We start from the raw sequence: 23,285 nt of genomic DNA, 5'->3' as shown, positions 1-23,285 counted from the left end.
AATGGAAAGAGTCATTGAATCGCAAAATAACTCATGTTGGAAGAGACCCCTGAATGTCATCCTCTTCACCTGTCCTGCTCAAGGCAAACTAAACTAGATGCGGTTGGTCAAGGGCTCCTCTTTGCTTGGCACCATCCAGAAAGGATCTGAAAGTGTGCTCCATCCTGTAATTCAGAGAGTTAATAATGACATTCAACAGTGCTGGCCCAAGTACTGGTCACTGAGGGATGGTGCTAGGAACTGCCTGACAGGAGAACTTTCCATCACAGATGACAACTGCGCCTGAGTATCCAGCCAAATTCCCACCCACAGCCTCATCCATTTGTTAAGGCCACATAGCACCAATCAGGCTGTAAGTAGTCTCCAGGAGACAATGTCAACGGCCTTGCTAAAGTGCAGGTAGACAGCGTCCCTTTCTTTTCCCTCACCTATGGGTTCAGCAATCCCATTTTTGTCCTTCAAGTGCCCGGAGGTAGCTGTGGAAAAACTTGCCCCATCACCTTCCCAGGGATGGAGGTGAGGCTGACCAGCCTTAATTCTTCCCACCCTCTTTTTTCCTCTTCTGAAAGGCAGGTCTGATGTCATTCCAAGTCTCCAGAAAGCTCTCTGGTCCCCCTGGTACATTTGCTGACACAGTCCAGGAAGGCAGGGGAGGGTGATGCAGGAGACAGGCAAGAACACACAAGTCCTACCCTTGTACGCCCAAAGGCAGGGCATTGCAGTGGTTGTGGTGTCCCTCTGGCTTCTGCTGCCTCTCCCACAGGCTGGGAGGCACCTGAGCCCTGTGGTGCATTGCCCTGCTCTGCACTTCTCTGAGATACCGTATGGCATGAGGAATGGACACAGGGAGAGGGCATTTGTGCTCACTCAGGTTCACCTCACATGCACATGCACACAATGTGCACACTGAAGCCTCATCTATAGAGGGCACATATGGACTTCTGACTTCTCCATTAAGTGTCCCTCTGTGGAGGAACAAACAACCTCTCTGAGCTGGGCTGAGAGCCAAAAAAGTCACCCAAGGAGTAACCAGGACAATATCCACCCCTTATTCTCTACTGTTTATATAATGGCAGGTTCAGGACTTTCCAATACATCTTCATTAATCACCCCCTGCAATTAAAACACGGATTTCATACCCTTAGTCTATGGGCCTACTCAGTAAAATGCCCATAAAAGGTTCAATGAATCCATTTAGTCCATGAATTGGGTTCTATCTGTTGTTGTGGCCCCACAGGACAGGAGAAGTCATATGTTACATGGAGTGAGAGGTCACCAATGCCAGCTCAGCTCAGGTCACTGCTGCACTTGCACTGCTTCTTGTGAGGCTCGTCTGCCATTGATTCGAGTGTTTCCTGCTATGGAACATGGCTGTGAGGTGCTTATCTGCCTGCTGAGTTAAACCACAGCACAGACCAGGCCGCAGAATCTGACATTGCAATGAACTCCTGCCATCACCTCAGCTCCAGCCTGGGCTCGTCCACTGGCCACAGCCCCTTAGAGCTGTACCTGCTCTGACACAGCCGTATCCATGAGCCACAGTCCTTTCAGAGCTCTACCTACTGTGTCATGGACTTACCGACTGCCACAGACGCTTGTGGGTGTGCCTTCAGAGGTGTGGACTTATCCACGTGCCACAGTCTCTTCAGAGATGCACATGCTCTAGTGAGTCCTTTTCCATTTCAGAAGGGTAATGTGGAGGTCAGGGCTGCAATGTAGAGATTCAATGCAGAGATGAAGCAAACAAAGGTGGGTCTGGGACATATTGGCTGATAGAGGACCATTAGGACTGGGCTTTGGAAGAAGCCCAATGTGTTGTGGGGAAACCACAGGTATTGGTAAATCCTCAGGAAGACAAAGTGTTTGAAGCCAAATCTAGTGAGGGTGGAGAGAAATCAGGAGAACTTGTGCAGTCGAGGGGACAGAGTGAGCTGGGAATGTGAATGTGTGGTAAAAGTCTGCAGGGATGCAAGCACAGGTACAGGAAAAATTGGGAGAGGCTGTGGAGAGGGATGACAAAGGGCTATAGTGGGGTTGGAGCCCCCCCAATGAAACCGGTGTCCTTAGGGCTACAGCTGCAGCCTCTTCCACTGAGGCCCCACAGAGCCTGGCAAGTGTCCTACCAGTGTCCTGCACTCAGAATTGCACACCCCCACATCACACTGCCCCTGCCAGAGCCCCGAGCAGCCAAGGAAGTACAGGATCCCCCTTCCCAGGGGATGCGCTCAGGCCTTGGCCATCCCCCTTGGTGAAACACATCAAGGGCTTTCGGAGCAACTTCTCCATTTGATTTTCCACTTGTAACCAGTGCCTCTGATTTTCTTCTTCACCATCTCCCAGAGACAGGCACCTTGTCTGGTTATTTCTCTCGTGGTCTCTTCTGGGATGGCCCTCATCGGGGTTGGCCAACACCCTTAAACATCTGGGGGCTTCTGTTTTTTACTTCTTCAGACTTGCTTTAGGATCTGCAGTTCAGGAACTTGGCAGCAGAGGGCGAATCAACATGCAAAACTCCCTCACAAGCCAAGGCTCCGGACACAATTCTCCCGAAGTCTTCAGTTCTTATGGGGTTAATTAGGGAGATGCCAGGAGTCTCCTTAAATGGAGAGACTTCAAGAATAATAATAATGAAAGGTATAGGAAAAGATTTCTTCTTTCTGCTGTTTCTTTACTTGTCTGCCTACAGATAAAGTGATATCAACAATCTCCAACTGATATTGGTCCTGAATGTCTCCTAAGGGACTCTGAGCCCCTGGGGAAATGAAGACCCTTTCTGCCAGGCACCCTATGCACAGTTTCCATCCCTACCCCTCAGCCCCACTCTTTCCCTTATCAGCCACCTGGGACTGACAGCAGGTGTGATAAGCTCTGAGATTTTTCATGAGTGTTGCATTGGAATGTTTTCCAGCCCCTTGGCACCAATTCCCAGCTGCTTTCCTTGGAGAATGAGCTACATGCAGGCACTGAAGGTAATGTCTTAATTGACAGCAATGACAAATAAAAGGCACAGTCTGGTCAAAAATAAAAGACACTCTTCAGCTCTATATTAAGCCCATATTTCCTCTACTTAGTCCAATTTCCACAACGGAGAACCTTAGAGAAATGAAAAATATTTTTTGTGAGTGTCAAGCACACATTTCAAGGCCACCAAAACCACTCCTTTCCCAGGACTTCATTTCCTGATATTCGCTTTTTGGACTCAGAGAGTCACATGCTGAAATCCTGAGCTCTCTTGATTTATGGAGGGAAGCCAAGAGACAAAACAAATGAAATGCACTAACTTTCAGAATATTTAGGCTTGTCTATGAATTCTCATCCAAATTTGCACCCATTTTCCCAAATATATTCTTTCCCAAAACTTTGAATGGTGAAACTCTGTTCCAAGGACATGCGTCTATTGGCACATTGCACATCTCCATTTCAGATCTAAATGGAGCAGAAAGCAATTAGGGTTAGAGGGGTTGGATTGATCCTGCCTTTAGCTCTTTGCTGTTGACCAATGGCCACATGTGCTAGGACTTCCCTTTCAACCTTCCTCTTTATGAGCTGGCCAAATCTTTATGGGGTGTACAGTTGCATAACACCATGGCTCTCCAAGTGCCAGACTGCAAACAATACCCAGAAACCCAGAGCACAGCCTTAGAAAGAGGCCCAGAGCACAGCTGAGGAAGGCAAATGTGACTTCTACCTTGCACGAAGGCAAGACAGAGGTCCCAGGGAACTAGAGGCCAGACAGCCTTTCCTCAGATCCTGGGAAGGGGATGGAGCAGCTAATCCTGGCAAATGTTTCCAAGCACATGGAGGACAACAAAGTGATCAGGAGTGGTCAGCATGGATTCACCAAGGGTCTCTTGTGACTTTAACAACTTGATAGCCTTCTCCAATGAAAAGACTGCCTTGGTAAATGAGGGGAGAGCAGGGGATGCTGTCTGCCTTGTCTTCCGAAAGCCTTTTCACATGTCTCCCATAAGATCCTGGTAGAGAGGCTGATGAAGTACCAGAGTCAATGGCCACTGGCTGACCCTATGAAACATTTCTTTACCTTAGGTGACTGATGACCATTGCCCAGAGAGATACTGCAGCCTTTGTCCTGGGAGATATTCTAAACACTGCTGGACCCTGTCCTGGCCAACCTGCTCCAGCTGACCCTGCTTGAGTAGGAAGCACTTGAACCAGACAGTCTCCAGAGGCCTCTTCCAACCCTCATAATTCTGTGATTCTGTAATGCCCAGCAGTGTTTCTGAGAAATTGTCTGTGGTACCCCCATCCTCGATGGAGTCCTGCAGCCCATGGCTCAGACCCGCATTTTCAGGATGAACATGGTCACTGTGCAGTGCTGAGGACAGGCCCGGCCAGGGATTACAAAGGCCAGCAACGCCACAACACACAGAAGTGCCCACTACCCCTGCTTCCACTGTGCAGCCCCGTTCCCTGACAGGACCTAGGGTCGCAAAGGACTTCTGGAGCTCTCTAGCACTGTGGTCTGCTCTGAGCAGAGACAACTTAACTGAGAGATCAGATTCGTCAGTACTTTCTCCTGACCAAGCTTTAATTCACATTCACGGTAATTTATTTTCTCCTGAAAACCATTTGAAATTTCTCTTTCTGCCGCTTTCACCTTTTATTTTATTTTATTTTTTTTTTTTATTTTATTTTATTTTATTTTATTTTATTTTATTTTATTTTATTTTATTTTATTTTATTATTATTTTATTTTATTTTATTTTATTTTATTTTATTTTATTTTATTTTATTTTCCTCTTGGTCTGTTGTCTTTTCCCCCCCATCCCTGCCACCAGGGTAGATTACCTCACCTACTCTGACCAAGCCTGACTGTACTAGGTGTGGCTGGGATTGAGTTAACATTCTTATAACAGCTCATATAGTGCTGTGCTTTCCATATCTTCAAGAAGGGCAAGAAGGAGGACCCATGAGCCTATAGGCTGGGCAGCCTCACCTCCATCCCTCTGAAAGTGATGGAGAAGTTCTTCCTGGCAACCATTTAGAGGCAAAGAAAGGACGTGAAAGTCATCAGCAGTAGTCAGCATGGATTCACCAAAGGGAAGTCATGCTTGAACAACTTGAAAACCTCCTATGATGAAATGACTGGTACCTCAAGCATTCTGTGAAATGGTGTGATCTTGGACTAATGCTCCCGTGAGAGCTTCTCCTTGCCGTTTCATGCAACAACGAGCCAATCAGGATCTTGGGCTGAGGGTCCCATGTGCACAGGAATGGGCAACAGTTTCTTAAGTTCTCCTCTGCCTGCTGCCATTTTCTCTGGGGATCACAGAGGATGATCTCCCTTCAGAAGACCCATGAGAGGCTCTGTCCTCCCTATGGTCATGGCTGGACTCCAGTGATCCAGCTCGACCACAGCTGAGGAGCTTTGTCTGGGGGAGACTTTTGGGGTAAGGCCTGGCACATGGAGTGGGAGAGACTGTCTCAAGGATGTGTGCTGGGCATGGGGACTGAAGGATATCTGTGAACTACCATGGGGTATGGGTTATTGTTCTTTCAGTATAGCTCCTGACACAGCGTCCCATCCTTCCTTTTGATGACACCCTTCTGGAGGAATGAAGGCACCAAAGTTTAGAGCAGGAGACACTAGTAGAGCACCAAGTCAAAAGGGACTTCACTCTAAGTGTACTTCAGGGTACCCGCAGCCTGGGCATTGTCTTGGATTAACAGAACATCAGTATTTTTCTCTGTGAGAAAAATTCCAGCCCAGGTCAGCCCTTCCCTGACCTCTCCCCATCCCTCCTCCAGCAGCACCAGCCCTGCTGCTCCTGGCCTCCTCCTAGTGCTCCTCAGAGGACCCTGAGATGGCAGTGCTGCTCTGCAGGAAGAGGGGACAGTGGCGCCTGGGTACAGGGAGTTATTTCATACTGGCTAAGACGGTCAAGGTGGGAAGCAGCCACAAGTGGGAGCTGAGTCCAGCCCTCATTCTGCAACACATCTCCCTATGACCCCCAAGCCTTGGAGAACCAAGCACAGCAACAGCCCATGGAGAGTGTAATTCCTGGAACCAATTCCTGCTTTCATAGGGAAGAAGAGCCCAGCCTTCAGTTACTGCAATGAGGAGACACCCTTTTATTAGAGAGATGCTTCTCAGGAAGCCAGATCCTTCTCCTTCTTCATTGGCCTTGATGTCTGCAGTCTTGTTTCATTACATTTCTCACTCCTGTCTCACAGAGGCAGCACAATGTTCTCTAGCCTCTCTTCAACATTTTATCACAGAGGTGCAACCAGCATCGGTCATTGGCTCAGCTTTGGCCAGTGGTTGTTACTTTTTTGAGATGGCTGGAACTGGCTCTTATCTGACTTGAGGCAGCTCTTGGTCTCTTCTCACAGAGGCCACCCCTGCAGCCCCACTACTACCAGAACCTCGCTGCATAAACCCAATGCACCTTCTCAGTGCATGTGTTACCCTGTGATCTCCATCAGCTTCTTTGAGTATTGCTCTTTAATGGTACTGACAACTTAGACAGACACTGCTTGAATAAGGGTTTTGAATTTAAATATAAAGGAGAACTGCAGGTGTTTTGGAGCATGAAGATACCTAGGTGGGGCTCTCAGAGATAACAGGAATACCCCAGGAGACCTATCCCCTTCTTGAGGAGGATCAAGGCCTTGAGGAGAATCAAAGATATCAATTTTGTCTAAGCTGATTCTTGATGCCTACATTCACACAGCCAAATGCCTCATTGGGACTTTTGGTACGATTTGGGCTTCTTTCACATACTCTGCCATATCACTTTCTCCATAGGAGTCTTCTCAGGGCAATTCTAACTTCCTTGTTCCTCAGACTATAGATGACTGGGTTAAACATGGGGGTCACAATTGTGTAAAACAGGGCAAGGTATTTGTCAGTGTCTGCAGAGTCCCTTGACCGGCGTTTAAAGTACACAAGCATGGCTGAGCCATAAAAGAGAGTCACAATCCCGAGGTGTGAAGAGCAGGTGGAAAAGGCTTTGTGTCTGCTCAGAACTGAAGGCATTTTCAGAATTGCCCTGATAATTTTAGTGTAAGAAATAACTATCATGGAAAAGGGAAGGACAGCAGCTACGAGGATGATAATGTGCAGGGTCACTTGGTTGCAGAAAGTGTCTGCACAGGCCAGTTCCAACAGAGGGGGGACATCGCAGAAGAAGTGATGAAGGTCACGGGATGCACAGAAGGGCAAGGTGAACACCTGATAGGTCTGTCCCACTTGTACTGGCACGATGGCCATCCACGCCCCCACTACCAGTCTGATGCAGAACCCCCCATTCATGATGAGGCTGTAGCGCAGGGGGTCACATATGGCTATGTAGCGGTCATAGGCCATGGCAGCCAAGAGAAGGCATTCAGTGCTTCCCAGCATGGTCAAGAAATACAGCTGGGCAGCACAGCCAAGAAAGGAGATCCTGCCATCTCCTGTCAGGAAAGCCACCAGCATTTTTGGTAGAGTAGTCGATGTGTAGCAGATCTCCAGGAAGGATAGGTTTCTCAGGAAGAAATACATGGGATTGTGGAGGCTTGAGTCCATCACTGTGATGAGCACAATCAGGCTGTTCCCAATGAGAACCATGAGGTAGATGATCAGGAAGACTGTGAAGCACACGCTGGGTAGGCAAGGGTGGTCAGAAAATCCCAAAAGAAGAAATCCAGGATCAGTAGTGTGATTATCCAAGCCTTTTCTTTGGGGCATTTTCTCTACATAAAGCAATGCCAACAACATGCTGTTAGAGGACGCTCTTGGCCCATCCACCACCATGTAGACCTCAAATATAGCGACAGGCTACAAACATCAGCATACACATGACTCCAGTATTAGGACAGTTTGACCAAAATCTGCATGTGTGTATGGAAATCTAATGTGGTCTGGTGGGCAGACCCCAGCTGGTAGCTAAGCCCCCACCCAGTTACTCACTTACTCCCCCTCAGTGGGATGGGGGAGAACATTGAAGGGCCAAAAGCAAGAAAACTCATGGGTCAAGGCAAAGACAGTTTAATAAGCTAGAGTTAGAGGAAGGAAAAAGAAAACAAACCAACAAACCAAAACAAGCCAGCCTTCAAGCAATGCCTACTTTCCCCACCACCCAGTCCCCTCAGCTTTTTTTTGCTGAGCATGGCATTACATGGCAAGGAATATCTCTTTGGTCAGTCTGGGTCATCTGTCCTGGTTGTGTGCCCCATGGACCCTTGTCCACCCGTGGCCGGTACGCTGTAGGGGCAGAGTGGGAAAAAGAGAAGACTTTGATGCTGTGCAATCACTACTCAACAATAGCCAAAACATTGGTATGTCATCAACACTATTTTAAACTCCAACCTAAAACATAGCACCACAGGGATTGCTATGAAGAAAATTATCTCCATCCTAGCCAGCCCGAGTACCTGAGTTTCTTGCCTGTCAGGAAGGGTCAGAACAAAATCGTTAAGCCTGAATGACAGCTAGTTGTCATATGAATAAGAGAAATTTAGTTTTCTTTGTAAGAGAGGATTTAAATAACTTTTATATATATTTTATATATATGTATATTATTTAAGACTTTACCTGGTTTCTGGTGCTATATGAGGAAAAGAAAAAAAAAAGAAGACAATGGATAAAGAGTAGTCACCTTAAAAACATGAAGGGAAGGGAAGGGAAGGCAAGGCAAGGCAAGGCAAGGCAAGGCAAGGCAAGGTGAAGATTTGGTTCAAGACTTTAGTGAGAGAGATTCATCCCAGTTTTCCTCAGGGATAAGAACTCATCCCCTGAAGCTCTGTCCACCACACAGAGAGCAGGGACACTACCTTAGATCCAAATTATTAATTTTTTGCATGGTTGAGGGGTGAACTCCATCAGAAGTAAAACAGACTTCTACCTGTCAATGAGTAAAGGACATTGATGCATCCCTGGGGCATTTTAACGAGGCAGAAAGGTAGCTACTTGTGCAGAAATCACAAGCTTTCAGGGGGCTAAAAGGGGCATTATGCAAGCAATCACAACCCAATGTCAAATAGGTTTCAAGGGATCCAGAGAGGAAGGTGATTAAAGGTGGGGCAAACAGGGCAGGCTATTATAACTTCTGAATATGCTGTCTAGTTCCCTTGCTTGACCTTGCAGTTCTGTCACTTGGAGTTCTGGCAGCTTCCAAATGCAACTGAAGGCTCACTAGCTGTGATCTCAACCCAGCAAGGCTTCCCAGGCCACTGCAAGCCCTCACAGAGCAGAGCGATGCTCTCGCTGGCTGGAAAACTGAGCCTTCCCTTTTGCATTTCCCATTTCCCAAAGCATAAGGATGTTGCTGATCACACTTGAAGGGCGTGAGCTGTAAGCAAGCAGCCCTTGCAATTGCAGGTTGCTTCCTGTGAATAACAGACTCAGCTGAAAGATTTTGGAAGGTATCAGTTTGACATGGGGAAGAAATGTTCTATTCCAAGCAGAGAGAACTGAGGATGCTTGCTGCATGTCTCTACCCATTGCTAACTCCCTTCAAAAAGTCTTCTTAAGCTCTGAAAAAAAAAAAAAAAAGGATTTTTTTTTCAACTGAAAACTGAATCCACAGAGACATGATCTGAGAGCTTGATGCTTGATTTCATTCTTTTTTTCTATCATGCCTGCCTATTTCTATGAGTCTTGTCTTTGGAGTTCTCCTAGAAGCACTGTTCAAAATCTCCAAGATAAAATTAGTGTACATTTGAGGAAGAAGTGGCCATGATCTGTTTCCTAACCTACCTATTTACACATGCAAATAAGTAGGAAAATTAAAAACTTTTATTTCCTGAAATACTTTGAGATCCCTGCATTTTTGGAAAAAAGTTTTGTAACTGAAAACAACCATTTAGAGGCAGATTTTCCATATATCAGCGTTGTTTCCTTGTTTCTTCCCTAAACCTGTAGGATATGCTTTTTAATGCCCGGATATCGCAATGCTTCACATGATCACACATAGAGCATGTCTTTGCTTTGAGCAAAGCTTGAGCATTGCTCAAGGAAAACTGACGGGGTACTCCTTACATAGTGACAGTCTCATCAGCAGCATTTCTCCAAGTTGAACAAAACCCATTCCTCTGAGCCCAGGCAAGCCACAGCTGCCTGCGGCTGCTTTTAGCAGTGGCTGTTCTAGCACAGTATCTCAGCACTTCAGAGCACGGCAAAAGGGATTTACCATTGTCAGGAGCTAGGACACGGGAGCACTCTTCTCAGTCGGTGATACAGGAGACAGAGGTGACCTCATTTTCTTTGTGTCATTTCCCTGGAAAGCACCTGGATAGGGTTCTCTGGACACTACTCCATCACTCTTGTTCCTACCTGGTTATAAGTCAGTCAGTGAGCAATCCTAGGAGAGAAGTCGGCAACCCTAGTGCTGCCAGTGCTTCTCCCCAGACACCCAGAGCATCAGTAACTACATTAGGAGGATCTGAGCAACTTCCAGAATAACTACATGTCTTTCAAAAGTACAGAAAGTTAGGAATTAGATTTAGCTGTTCAAAGGAAAACTGCTAAATTTGTAGGAGGAAAAAACAAACCAAACCAAACCAAGGAAGGAAACAGAAAATGAGAAAAATCAGTCTGTGTTTAATTTTATTTTGCAGCAACAGAAAAGGCTTCTCTGTATCTTCACCTCTCTGGGTCTCAACACCTTTACTGTGTCCATGTTAGCCAAAAGGTAGAGGCAGCCCTGAGAGATCCAGATCCAATTGTGCATGTTGCCTGCCCCCAGTCCACACCCAGAAAGGACCTGGAGAGAAATCTTGGTTGGAAACACAAAAAAGGATGGTGTCATGCCACTCCAGGACAGGCCTCTATATTCATACAAATTAATGTGGCTTCAGTGCCTTAAAAAAAGGGATGACTGCGTCTTACCAAGGTAGCCTTGCGTGGCTTTACGGTCAGTAGCACAAATAACCTTTCCAGAGGGGAGTATCTCCTGCCCTTGTGTGAGGTTCATGCAGTCTTTGATTCCTTACTCTGAAACCCTACATATGATGCAATAAGCTCCAGTCTGTCTTTTTGGGGTACCCAACAAAGTCAGGATCAGGACAAGGCCGTTTCTCATCAGGATGAAAAATACACAAGTCAGAAAGGCCACAAAGAGCCAGTGCTGTGGGTAGGAGCAACCGTGGACAAATCCAGGCACTGCAGGGTTATTTCCTTCTGTGAGAGGTGTAGGACCATAAGTATGGGGAGAGACTGGGGTGAGAAGAGCCTCTCCAAGAACACATTGCAGGAGGAATGTCCCATCCGCACCAGAATGACTCAGTAACTACAGTGGTGCCTACAGTGCTGCCAGGCCTTGAACCAACACTGACGAGGTGATACCACAATGCTCATCACTGTTCCAGTTGTGCTACCTCTATATCCAAACTGAGAGTGGTTTTTCTTTTTTCTTTTTTTTTTTTTTCTGATAATTTTATGAGGGTAATCTTGGCCCGATGTGGTATTACAACCCCTTGGGTGATCTCTCATTTTGTGGGGCTCCAGTCACTGCCCACCCTGCACAGATGCTGCTCAGGAAGATAGCCTGGCCTTTCCACACATCTCCACATTCCTCTCCTGAAGGATGTCCTCTGCCCTGCCACATGTGGGACAGCCTTGGAGAAGTACTTCATTGACCTTTCTCCATCTCCACTGCCAACAGACACTGATGGGTAACTGTTAAATCCTACCTTCAGTCTTTCACATCTCACAGTATGACGACGAGCCTTTTTTCTCCCTAATCCATGGAGCAACAGGCCTTCTGCGGTACAGCTGCTTGTATTGGGTTTACGTGGCAATGGTTTGGTAGCAGTGGTGCTGCAGGGGTGGCTTCTGTTAGAAGAGTCCAGAAGCTGCCCCCTGTCAGGTAAGGGCCCGTTCCACATGGCTCCAAAAGGGACCCATCACTGACCAGAGCTGAGCGAATGGGCAATACTAGTTGCAACTCTGTAAGAGGATATTTAAGAAAGGAGAAATACTGCTCTGAAACAGCAGCTGGGAGAGAGGAGTGAGAAAATGTAGAGAAAAACAGCCCTGCACACACCTAGGTCAGTGCAGAGGGCGGGCAGGAGGGGCTCCAGGCACCAGAGGAGAAGTTCCCCTGAAGCCCATGGAGAGGCCCATGGTGTAGTAGGCTGTCCCCTTGCAGTCCATGGGTCCCACACGGAGCAGATCTCCACGCTGCAGCCCGTGGAGGAGCCCCCGGTGGAGCAGGTGGATGTGGCCTGGAGGAGGCAGCATCCCATGGAGAGCCCCCGCAGGAGCAGGCCCTGGGCCGGAGCTGCAGCCTGTGGAGAGGAGCCCACGCAGGAGCAGGGGATCTGGGGGGAGCTGCCACCCGTGGGGGACCCGTGCTGGAGCAGTTTGCTCCTGGCAGATGGATGCTGTGATAAGGACCCATACTGGAGTAGTTCTTGAAGAGCTGCTGCCTGTGGAAAGCCCATGCAGGATCAGTTTGGGAAGGACAGCAACCCTTGGGAGGGACCCCACGCCGGAGTATGGGCAGAGAGTGACCATGAAGGAGCGGTGGAGATGAAGTGTCATGGACTGACCGCAGCTCCCATTGCCCGTTCCCCTGAGCTGCTCAGGGGGAGGAGGAAGAAGAGGGTGGATGGTCTTTTTTTAGTTCGCTTTTAGTTTCTCACTGTTCCAGTCTTCTAGTAACACTCAATAAATTATCTTAATCTCCTTACGCTAAGTACGCTTTGCCCATGACTGCAATTGGTGAGTGATCTGCCTGTCCCTTAAATCAACACTGCAGCCCTTTTCCATTCTATTTTCTCCATCTGTGCCTTTGAGGATGGGTGGTGAAAGTGGCACTGTGGAGTACAGCTGAACATCATTGTGAAACCACCACACCACTTGGCCTTGTTACTGGCACCAGCTTTGAAAAAGGAGAGACAGTTTCAAGCAATTTATAGGGGTGATCATGTTTTATTAAACAGATGGTAAGAAAGAGTCAATCCTGACATACAGACGAACAAAATAACACTTTGTTGTTTTATTCCTCAAAGTACACTAGATAAATATTTTTTTTCTAAGAAACTAATAAAAAGAAATGACACTGAAGATAAAAGTAAGAATATATAATGATAATGAAACAAATACTCAGGAAATCACTTGTGGAGAAAAAGGGGAAATTATCAATTTTCAGAAACAGCCATGAAATCTTTTTCCTAACAGCACCCTTGAGCTCCTGGTTCCTCATGCTGTAGATGAGGGGGTTCACTGCTGGAGGTACCGCTGAGTATAGAACAGCCACCACCAGATATAGGCATAGGGAGAAGATGGAGGGGGGCTTCAGGTAGGCAAATCTGCCAGCGCTGATAAACAGGGAGACTACAGCCAGGTGAGAAAGGCACATGGAAAAGACTTTGTTCCATCTCTGCTCAGAGGAGATCTTCAGCACAACCCTAAAGATCTTCACATAAGACAGTATGATGAATACAAAACACCCCCAAACCAGAAAACAATGAAATCAGAGAACCAGAAAACAACCACAGAACAATGAAAACAAAACATTCAAACACCAACAAGGAACAAACTATGAGAAGCCCAGCTTCCCTGAGGTAGGAGTGTGAGCAGCAGAGCTTGAGGATCAAGGGGATTTCACAGAAGAACTGGTCCACAGCATTGCCTTGGCAGAGGGGCAGGGAAAATGTATTGGCAGTGAGCAGGACAGCATGGAGAAAGCAACTGCCCCAGACAGCTGCTGCCATCTGGGCACAAGCTCTGCTGCCCAGGAGGCTCCCGTAGTGCAGGGGCTTGCAGATGGCAACGTAGCAGTTGTAGAACATAATGGCGAGAAGAGAATATTCTGCTGATATCAAGAAGACAAACAGAAAAACCTATGCAGCACATCCTGCATAGGAAATGGCCTGGTGTCCCACAGGGAATAGGTCATGGCTTTGGGGACAGTGGCAAAGATGTATCCCAGGTCTAGGAACAGCAGAAGCACAAAAAATACAAAAAATAATAATTACAAAAAAAGTATGTTAATATAAAACAATGAAACACAAGGCTAGAATGGGATATATTGAGAGTCACTTTGGGAGAGAGATGGGAACTTCACGATTACTGAAAAATATTTGTAATAACACATTCCAAATGGCATTCTTTAGCTCCTGGTTCCTCATGCTGTAGATGAGAGGGTTCACTGCCGGGGGCATCACTGAGTACAAAACTGTAATCACTAGATCCAGAGATGGTGAGGAGATGGAAGGGGACTTGAAGCCGGCAAATGCAGCAGTGCTTATAAAAACGGAGACCACAACCAGGTGAGGGAGGCACGTGGAGAAGGCTTTGTGCTGTCCCTGCTCAGAGGGCATCCTCAGCACGGCCCTGAAGATCTGCAAATAGGAAAAAAGAATGAAAACAAAACACCCCCAAAATACAAAACCACTAAATGTGAGAAGCCCAACTTCCCTGAGGTAGGAGTCAGAGCAGGAGAGCTTGAGGATCTGGGGGATTTCACAGAAGAACTGCTCCACAGCATTGCCTTGGCAGAGGGGCAGGGAAAATGTATTGGCAGTGAGCAGCAGAGCATGGAGAACCCCACTGCCCCAGGCAGCTGCTGCCATCTGGGCACAAGCTCTGCTGCCCAGGAGGGTCCCGTAGTGCAGGGGCTTGCAGATGGCAACGTAGCGGTCATAGGCCATGACAGTGAGAAGAAAATACTCTGCTGATATCAAAAAGACAAACAGAAAGACCTGTGCAACACATCCTGCATAGGAGATGGCCCTGGTGTCCCAGAGGGAATTGGCCATGGCTTTGGGGAGAGTGGTGGAGATGCAGCCCAGGTCGAGGAGGGCGAGGTTGAGGAGGAAGAAGTACATGGGGGTGTGGAGGCGGTGGTCGCAGGCTACGGCGGTGAGGATGAGGCCGTTGCCCAGGAGGGCAGCCAGGTAGATGGCCAGGAAGAGCGCGAAGTGCAGGAGCTGCAGCTCCCGCGTCTGCGAATGCCAGCAGGAGAAACTCGGTGATGGAGCTGTTGTTGGACATCTGATGCCTCTTGGCCTTGAAACCTATCCAAAGACAAAAGGACATGGACTGGCTACCTAGGAAAGGCCGTGACACGTTCTGAAACCCAAAGTTTAGTTCACATGCAGTGTACCTGTAGTACAGAGGGGTTGTTCAACATCTTCCAGCAGGAGAACCTCAGGGACATTGCTGGATTATGTTAAATCAGTGACTTCAACAGAGCCAGCTCATTTCCCAGCCCTATGCACTGCAGTGCCCAGAGCCATATTGGCTAGAACAGCTTGAGCACTTTGCTCCCAGTGACATACCTACAGAGCAGGACTCGTTATTCTGATGTTTGAGCATTGGCTTTAATCCCACTGCCCAGAGAGACTGAGGGGAAACCAAGGGCAGGATGGATGGGAGGAGAAACAGAGAGAAATGCCCCAGTGCTCCTGCTTTCAGGGACAGGAATGGGACTGAGAGATTGGCACTGGGGGGGTTCTCTTTTTCTGAGGGTCCTGCTGCTAAAGGGACAACAGTCAGAGACCCCATGGTTTTGGGGCAGAGGCTTTGCTGGATTTGAGCAGAGACCACGCGGTTGCTCTGGGTAAGGTGTCTGCACTGCATGGATGTCAGGGAGGTGCCCAAATCGCCCCTACCACGGAGTTTCTGGGAGCAGCTCCCGCTCACTCCCTGCCCATGGCTCTGCTGCCTGCAGCTGTCCCTGCCTGCAGCTGGGTCTCTGTCCCCACGCCTCCTGCCTGCAGGTCACAGCCCCCATCCCACCCGCTGGGTGCTCAGCTCTGCCCTGCAGACACCTCCTGGCAGCAGGGCTCTGCCCAGGGGCAGCTCGCTGGGGGCATGTCCTAGAGACCAGGTCACACAGACCCTGCTGACACTGCACGTGTGGTGGTGGAGCTTTCTATGGGCAGGAAAGAGACTTCCTACGGTCCTTGGAATGCTCCTTATTAGGGCTTAGGAATGTCAGCCTTTTCTTAAAAATAACAGCCTCTATTTCTATTTCCACAGGGACAAAGAAGAGAAAACTGAAAGCAGAGGCTCAGGAAAGCGGAGATGCAAGCATCTAACCCCTGATTGGCTTCTTGCCTTGGATACAACCTGGGAGTGCTTTGGAGCTGTGAGCAGGCTGCCCCAGGCAGCAGCCTCCCGCCAGCAGCAGGACCCTGCCCTGCCGGGGGGGCTCCTTCCACCCGCAGCTTCTCCCCGCAGCGCCCTGGGCAGCTCCCCGGGCAGGCTGAGTGCTGAGCCTGGCAGGCGGCAGAGGCCCTGCCCCGGCACACAGCCCCTGGGGCACAGCAGGGACCCTGCTCTGCACCACAGCCCTGGGCACCCCTGCCTGCACCCGCGGCTTCTCCTTCCTCCAGGAGCTGCGGCTGCATTGCCCTCCAGCCAGAGACTTACCGGGGTCAGGGCTGGCAAGTGTTCTCCCCCAGCGAGCTCTGTGCATCCTGCCACTTCTGCCTGCCTTTACCCACTCTGTCTCTGCAGGCAGTGCCCCCAGCCCTGCTGCGCTGGGCAGAGGAGCTGCTCCTGGGCAGAGCTGGCTCTCTGCAGCGCTGCCCGCTTGCCAGGAGCTCCCCTTGGGCCCAGGAGCCCGGCCCAGCTCAGCAGCACAGGCCCAGCCCAAGGCCTCCCTTGCTCTGCACCCCACCAGGCTCCCTGCCCATGGCCCTGGGGCTGCAGGGGAACCTGCCGGGAAACAGCCTGAAGGGATCCCTGGGCTTCCCTCCCTCCCCTGGGCACACACACTTCTTCACACCAGGGTCATTTCTCCTAGCAGAAAACCAATTAAGTGGAACAATCACATCTTCTTTTCCCAGTATTGGTTTGGACATGAAGTCATGGTCAGGGACTGATCTCCTTCATCCCCACTTGAGGAAGGAATTCAGCAGAGTCAGTCAAGGCATCTCATGCTGCTTGTTATTCCTGGGGCTGGAAGATCCTTGACAGCAGGATCATTTCTCCTTTTAGGCTATAAATCGTCTTTCTTTATTCTGTTTCTTTGTCCTGTTTACAGGCAGGACACACAGTCCAGATGTGCCACAATGCCCTCAGCCTGGGGCACAGGCAGGAGGAGATGGATCCCAATCTCCTGTCACAGGGCTGTGACATTGAAAGAAGGGCTGATGAGGTGTTGGGGGACAGGTCCCTCAGCTTGGGGCGCTGTGCTGGATAGGGACATATGGATGGGGGGCCGAATAACAGGGTATTGTCCTCCATTTGAAGGAGCTACTCCTCTATGGGATGGGCAGCAGGTTGGGGGAGCCCTTGTGGGTGAAGCTCAGAGGAGAGCCAGTCAGGGTGACAGTGTGGTCGTGCTGGGTGGGTGCAGATTCTTCAGAAGAGACAAGCGGGGACGATCAACAGGGGGTTGCCCTCCATGTGAAGGATCTGTCTGGATGCATGGAGCTCCTCTATGGGATGGGCAGCAGACTGGGAGGATCCTTGTGGGTGAGGGTCAGAGCAGAGCCAGTTAGGGTGACAGTGTGGTCGGAGGTAAATGCCTGCAGTCAGGCTGAAGAAGTGGACAAAGTCTTGTGGAAGCCATTGGACTAAGCTGAGTTCACTGACTCCATGTCACCCTGGGGGCCTTTAATCACTCGGACGGTCACAGGAAAGGGACACTGCTGGGTGCAAACATTCCCAAGGTTTCTGTGGGTTCTTGGAGACAGCTTCTGTGCAGAGCTGCCAGATGGGCCGACCTAGGTGATGTTCACCAGGATCTGGGACTTGCAAACAGGAAAACTTGTGTCTTGACACTCCTCTTGCCAAATACATGCTGTAGTCCAGCTGCTTTTCAGCACATGGAAAGAGATGAGGTTTCGGGGCCCAGCCCTACATCCAGCACTGCACATTCTCACTCTTGTCTTTCCCTGCAGCCCACTTGACGTGGTGAAGCTGACACGGGACCAGGTACATAGGTGTGCAGTACAGTCAGGGGCAGTAGTCCTGCCTTCAGCATGCATCAGGTCTCCTGAAATGAGAGACTTGGTCAAGTTCTGAGAGAGAACCCAGAGTAGATCCTAAATCGGGATGGGTTCCTACTTCATTGTGCACACAAAGACACAAGTGGTCTCCTACAGGCAGATCTGGCAGCCCAGCTGCAAGGGGCAGGCCGCCTCTCCACCTCAACCTCTTCATGGGCGCCTTCTCCTAGAGGCTCATGGCCATGGCCAATGGGTAGCAGCCTTGAGGAGTGCACCACGTCTGTCACAGACCATTTTCCCCACTCTCCTCTCCATCTGTAGTGCTGCCATACTCTTCTCCCTCACAATGATGTGCTGAGGGTATGTTTGCCATTCCCTTGTGTACCACCTCTGCCTCCTGCATGGCAGACCAGGGGATGATGCTGAGGCCATCTCTAAGTACAGAGCCCCATGGGCTGTCCCAGAAGGAGGATCCCAGCGTGTGCTGCAGTTCCCTCCATATAACACATCCTACTTCTACAAGTGAGGGACATGCAGTGAAGAGGAGTTCAGGCACACTGAGGGGATGCTCCATCCCAGGTGCCTTCGCTCCTGTCTTTTGAGAAAATCCCAGCCCCAGGACAAGCCTCAAACCCAACCCTCCTGGGAAGGCTCTCAAGAGCAGAGGCGTGTTGGTGCAGGAACACAGCGGTGACTTCTCCAGCGCTCCACTTCTTATATCCAATGGCCTTTGTCACCATTTGGAGATGTTCCTGGTGGATTTGTCAGGAAATGCTGGAAAAGAACTGGGCAGAAGGGAGGTGACTGTTTCTCAGGACAAGAAAGGAAATCTCTCGTCTCTCTCCCGAGCTGTGCCATCTCCATGCTGCTGACCTCCCAGGCCTCCAAATGACACATGCTGATGTCACAGGGGGATGGATGCACTGCATCACCAGGATATCGTCACTGGAGCAGCGGCAGTGCTGGCACTTCCCTGCAAGGCCTGGTCCCTGCTGGGCACTGCTTGGGTGCTCCCCACCGCTGTCCTTCTGTGGCCAGGAGTGGGGGCAGCAGGCAGCAAGGTTGCACTGGGCGACCCTCACTGACGGGCGGAGGAGCAGGGGCACCTTGCAGAGGAGCTGTGGCTGAGGAGCCAGGGTGGGCATCCCTTGTCCTGAGCTGAGGGCCAGCAGCAAGTGAGATGGAGGGCTGCTGGAGGGCGACCATCACCTCCAACCTGACTTCCCTCTTTTCAGTGCTCCTGCAGCTCTCCTCCAAAGGTGAGGATGTCAGGAGCCCCTTCCCAAGGGGTGTCCCAGGGGCTGTCAGCTGTCCAGAGCTCCAAGTCCAGGGCTTTGGGAGGAGACTGGATAGGGCTGATGGCTGCTGCAAGAGCCCTGCCTGAGGGTCCCGCTGGGCTCAGGAGATGATGTAGCAGCCAGGACCCCTGGGTCCTGATGCCAGGGCTGTCCTGAGGCCCAGGGCTCCTCTGGCCATGGCTCAGAATTCTCCTGATGGGGACAGTCCAGGGCCAGGTTTCCCTGGGAACTGGTGCCTCTTTGGGATCTGGCTCTGGGAGGAAAGATGTCCGGTGTCCCAAAGACTGGTGTGGCCTGCAGCTCCCCCAGGTCTCTCAGGAATGTTCCAGCAATGCCTGTGTTGGAAATCAAGCCTTCCTCTTCTACTGCTGTCCTTCAGGGGAACCTCTCTTCATTCCTGTTTGTGTGGCCAAGCTGGCAGAGCATGTCCTGGATGCTGAGATGCCATCTCCGGAATGCCGCAGCCCTAGGTCTGAACACTTCCCATACCCCTACATGATGGATTTACCCTGCTACGCAAGTGACCTCCTCCACCCCACTCCATCACAACCCCTCCCCAGAGGAAAAGGGGAAGTAAATATTTTTTGTGTGGTCTTTTGGGGTCCCAGGAGTTGGAGTCTTGTTCAGCGGTATCTCTCCATGGGCCGCAGCTTCCTCCAGGCCAAATCCACCTGCTCCACTGGGGGTTCCTCCATGGGCTGCAGCGTGGAGATCTGCTCTGCTGTGGGACCCATGGGCTGCAGGGGGACAGCCTGCTTCTCCATGGGCCTATCCATGGACTGCAGGGGAACTTCTGGTGTCTGGAGCACCTCCTGACCTTGGTGTCTGCAGGACTGGTTCTCACTCCTCTCCCTCCCAGCTGCTGTTTCCCAGCATGTTTATTCCTTTTTAAATCTGCTCTCACAGAGGTGTAACCAGCATCACTCATTGGCTCGGCTCCAACCAGCAGCTGCTCTGGCCTGGAGCGGGCTGGACATTGGTCAGCAGGTGGTGAGCAATTCCACTGTGCATCACTTGCTTTGTGCATTCTACTATCATCATCATCAACAACAACAACAGCAATAACATCTTTATTATTATTATTTCCCTTCATTTTCTCTCTTATTAAACAGTCTTTATCTCAATTCATGAGATTTTATCTTTTTTCCCCTCTCGATTCTCTCCCCGTCTCAATGATAGGGTGTGGAGTAAACGGCTATGTGGTGCTGAGCTGCCTGCAAGGTTAATCCACAACACTCCCTTTGGCACATAACATAGGGCCCAAAGGGTAGAGATAATGACAGATCTGACCAGAGCATGTTAAAATAAAATCGTTATAAGCTTATTATTTGCTGAAAATAATGTTGATTTTTTGGGGGGATCTCAGGGTTGTAGTTGTGTTTGGTCTCTGAATTACGTTGGATAGTACATTACCAACTGTGTGTTCCTTGCAGTGCTGTTTATCACTTCTGGGGGCTGGTTTAAGGTTTTTATTTTGCTGTAATGTGTAACACTGGCTTATGGTATGATAAAATTTTTGGAAGTGAGACTGATCTGGTAGTTGTACTCAGCATTGCTGTCACCACTGTACTTCAGGAACCATCTATCAGAAACTATTCTGATCTTGTGAAGCCCCACTTGGAGTACTGCATCCACGTCTGGGGTCCCCTGTACAAGAAGGATGTCGATCTGTTAGAATGGGTCCAGTGGAGAGCCACAAAGTTGGTCAAAAGGCTGGAGAACCTCTCCTATGATGTAAGGCTAAGAGGGCTGGAAATGGTCAGCCTGAAGAAGGGAAGGCTCAGGGGTGACTTCATTGCAGCTTTTCAAATTTTAAAGGGAGCTTATAAAAAAGATGGAGAGTGACTTTCTCCTTGGGCAGACAATAAGAGGACAAAGGGGGATGATTTTAAACTAAAAGAGGGGAGATTTGAAGTGGAGAGTAGGAGGAAATTCTTCATGGTGAGGCACTGGAACAGGTTGCCCAGAGAAGCTGTGGATGCCTCATCCCTGGAGGTGTTCCAGACCAGGTTGGATGACACCCTGAGCAACCTGTTCTAGTAGGTGGCATCCCTGCCCATGTCGGGGGGTTGGAACTAGATGATCTTTAAGGTCCCTTCCAAGCCAGGCCATTCTATGATTCTGTGATTCTCTTCTGGGACTTCCTGTGGTCACAGTTTCCCTTCAGTTCTCCAGGTGGACCTGAGCTGAAGAACCTTGTCTGGGGGTGATCTTTGGGGTAAGGGCCAGCACATGGGTTGGGAGAGACTGTCTCAAGGATATGTGCTGCATGTCTACATGCAGACATGCATATGTGCTGCATGCTACATGGATGTGTACAGCAGGAGAGCAGGAAGCTCACATGGCTGCTGGGTCATGCTTCCATCAATGCAAACCTTGACACGGGATCCCAGCCTTGCTTTCCAAGACACCCTTCACAAAGGGCAATGGCATTAAGAGATTGGCAGGTTAGGGCACCAGTCCTCCTTCAGTTACTCCTCATGTCAGGTGGTGCACCAGGAAACCATAGACTTGTGGTTCTGCATGATGAGCATGAGTTAGGGTACACACAGTCCAGACCTTGTCTTGGATGAGATGAACACCAGTATTTGAGGCAACTTCTAGTCAAGGTCAGCTCCCATCTGATCTCTCCTCATGCCTCCTCTCTCCTCTCTAGCTCTTCCTGGCCACCTCCCCATGCTCCCCATGTGGCCCTGAGCTGGTGGTGCTATGAGCAGACCAAGCATGCTGTGGTGCCCAAGAGGTGACGGCACACTGGCTGTGCTGCACACGGTGGGAAGTAGACCTATCTGTATTGGGATCACTGCTGCTAAACTCTCACTCTGGATTCAATATCTGTGGCAGATGCTCAGGAAGGCTAGGGAATATTTCCAAGGACTCTAGGGGTTTCCAGGTATTTTATAGATCCAGGCAGCTGTACTTCCCTGAGGATGAGGGGAACCCCTCTCCAACCTTCCTTCTTTGAGCATGCTGGTCCCTCACTGAATCCCACAGGCACTGAGTTCTTGTTTGCCTGGGGACATCAAAATTTGGCACTGTTCCTATGGGTGACTCCCCCTTGGGCAATCTCTCACTTTGTAGGGCTCCAGGCACTGCCCACCCCTGGGACATGCTCCCTAGGGAGAACCCCTGAGCTTCCCAGGCAGCTCCACATTAATCTCCTAGAGGATGTTCTCTGCCCTGCCCCATGTGGGACAGACACGGGGATGTACCTCAGTGACCATTCACCACTTTCACTGTCATCAGACACCAACAGGTTACTCCTAAATCCTACCCTTGATATGTCACAACTCATATGATGGTGATGAGCTTTTTGTCTCCCAAATGCACAGAGTTACAGGCCTTCTGAGGTGCAGCAGCTTGTATTGGGCTTACGTGTCACTGTTTTGGTAGCGGGGGGGATCTAGGGCTGGACCCTGTGAGCAGAGTCCAGAAGCTGCCCCATGTTAAAGAAGAGCCAGTTACAGATGGCTCCAGAAGTGACCCATTGCTGGCCAGAGCTGAGGCAATGGGCGATGCTGGGTTGGCCTCTGTGAGAACAGATTTAAGGAAGGGGAAAAAAAATCTGCTCTGAAGCTGCAGCTGGGAGAGAGGAGTGAGAAAATGTAGTGAGAAGCAGTCCTTGGTACAGACACCAAGGTCAGTGCAGAAGGAGGGCAGGAGGCGCTCCATGCACCAGAGCAGAAGTTCCCCTGCGGCCTGTGGACAGGCCCCTGGTGGAGCAGGCTGTCCCCCTGTAGCCCATGGGTCCCACATGGAGCAGATCTCCACGCTGCAGCCCGTGGAGAAGCCCCCGGTGGAGCAGGTGGATGTGGCCTGGAGGAGGCTGTGGCCCATGGAGGACCCCTGCCGGAGCAGACTCCAGACTGCACTGTATCCCATGGAGAGGAACCCACGCAGGAGCTGGGGGCCTGGGGGGATCAGTTCGGGAAGGATGGCATCCATGGGAGGCACCCCAGACTGGAGCAGGGGCAGAGGGTGACCATGAAGGAGCGGCAGACACAAAGTGTTATAGACTGACTGCAGCCCCCATTCCCCGTTCCGCTGCACCACTGGGGGGAGGAGGTAGAAGACGGTGGATTGGGGTGAAGGTGTTTTTATGGCCTTTAGTTTCTCACTGCTCTCGTCTGT

General features: G+C 50.1%; 2 protein-coding genes across 2 annotated transcripts; both read right to left on the bottom strand.

Moving 5' to 3' along the window:
- Positions 1-6,594: 6,594 nt before the first annotated feature.
- LOC106029642 (olfactory receptor 10AG1-like) lies at positions 6,595-8,523 on the bottom strand. The gene has a single exon (XM_066984476.1). The coding sequence runs from the start codon at positions 7,757-7,759 to the stop codon at positions 6,755-6,757; it is 1,005 nt and encodes a 334-aa protein (XP_066840577.1). The 5' UTR covers positions 7,760-8,523; the 3' UTR covers positions 6,595-6,754.
- Positions 8,524-13,989: 5,466 nt separating this feature from the next.
- Positions 13,990-14,781, bottom strand: LOC136787204 (olfactory receptor 14C36-like). The gene has a single exon (XM_066984334.1). The coding sequence runs from the start codon at positions 14,779-14,781 to the stop codon at positions 13,990-13,992; it is 792 nt and encodes a 263-aa protein (XP_066840435.1).
- Positions 14,782-23,285: the final 8,504 nt, after the last annotated feature.

Source organism: Anser cygnoides, chromosome 28 (assembly GCF_040182565.1).
Source record: "Anser cygnoides isolate HZ-2024a breed goose chromosome 28, Taihu_goose_T2T_genome, whole genome shotgun sequence".
In the NCBI taxonomy this organism is placed as follows: domain Eukaryota; kingdom Metazoa; phylum Chordata; class Aves; order Anseriformes; family Anatidae; genus Anser; species Anser cygnoides.
This window is presented reverse-complemented; position numbering and strand designations above follow the sequence as displayed.

What these genes read in the sequence shown, in the direction of transcription:
- LOC136787204 (XM_066984334.1), bottom strand. Translation starts at nt 14,781, where the DNA reads ATGTACTTCTTCCTCCTCAACCTCGCCCTCCTCGACCTGGGCTGCATC.
- LOC106029642 (XM_066984476.1), bottom strand. Translation starts at nt 7,759, where the DNA reads ATGGTGGTGGATGGGCCAAGAGCGTCCTCTAACAGCATGTTGTTGGCA.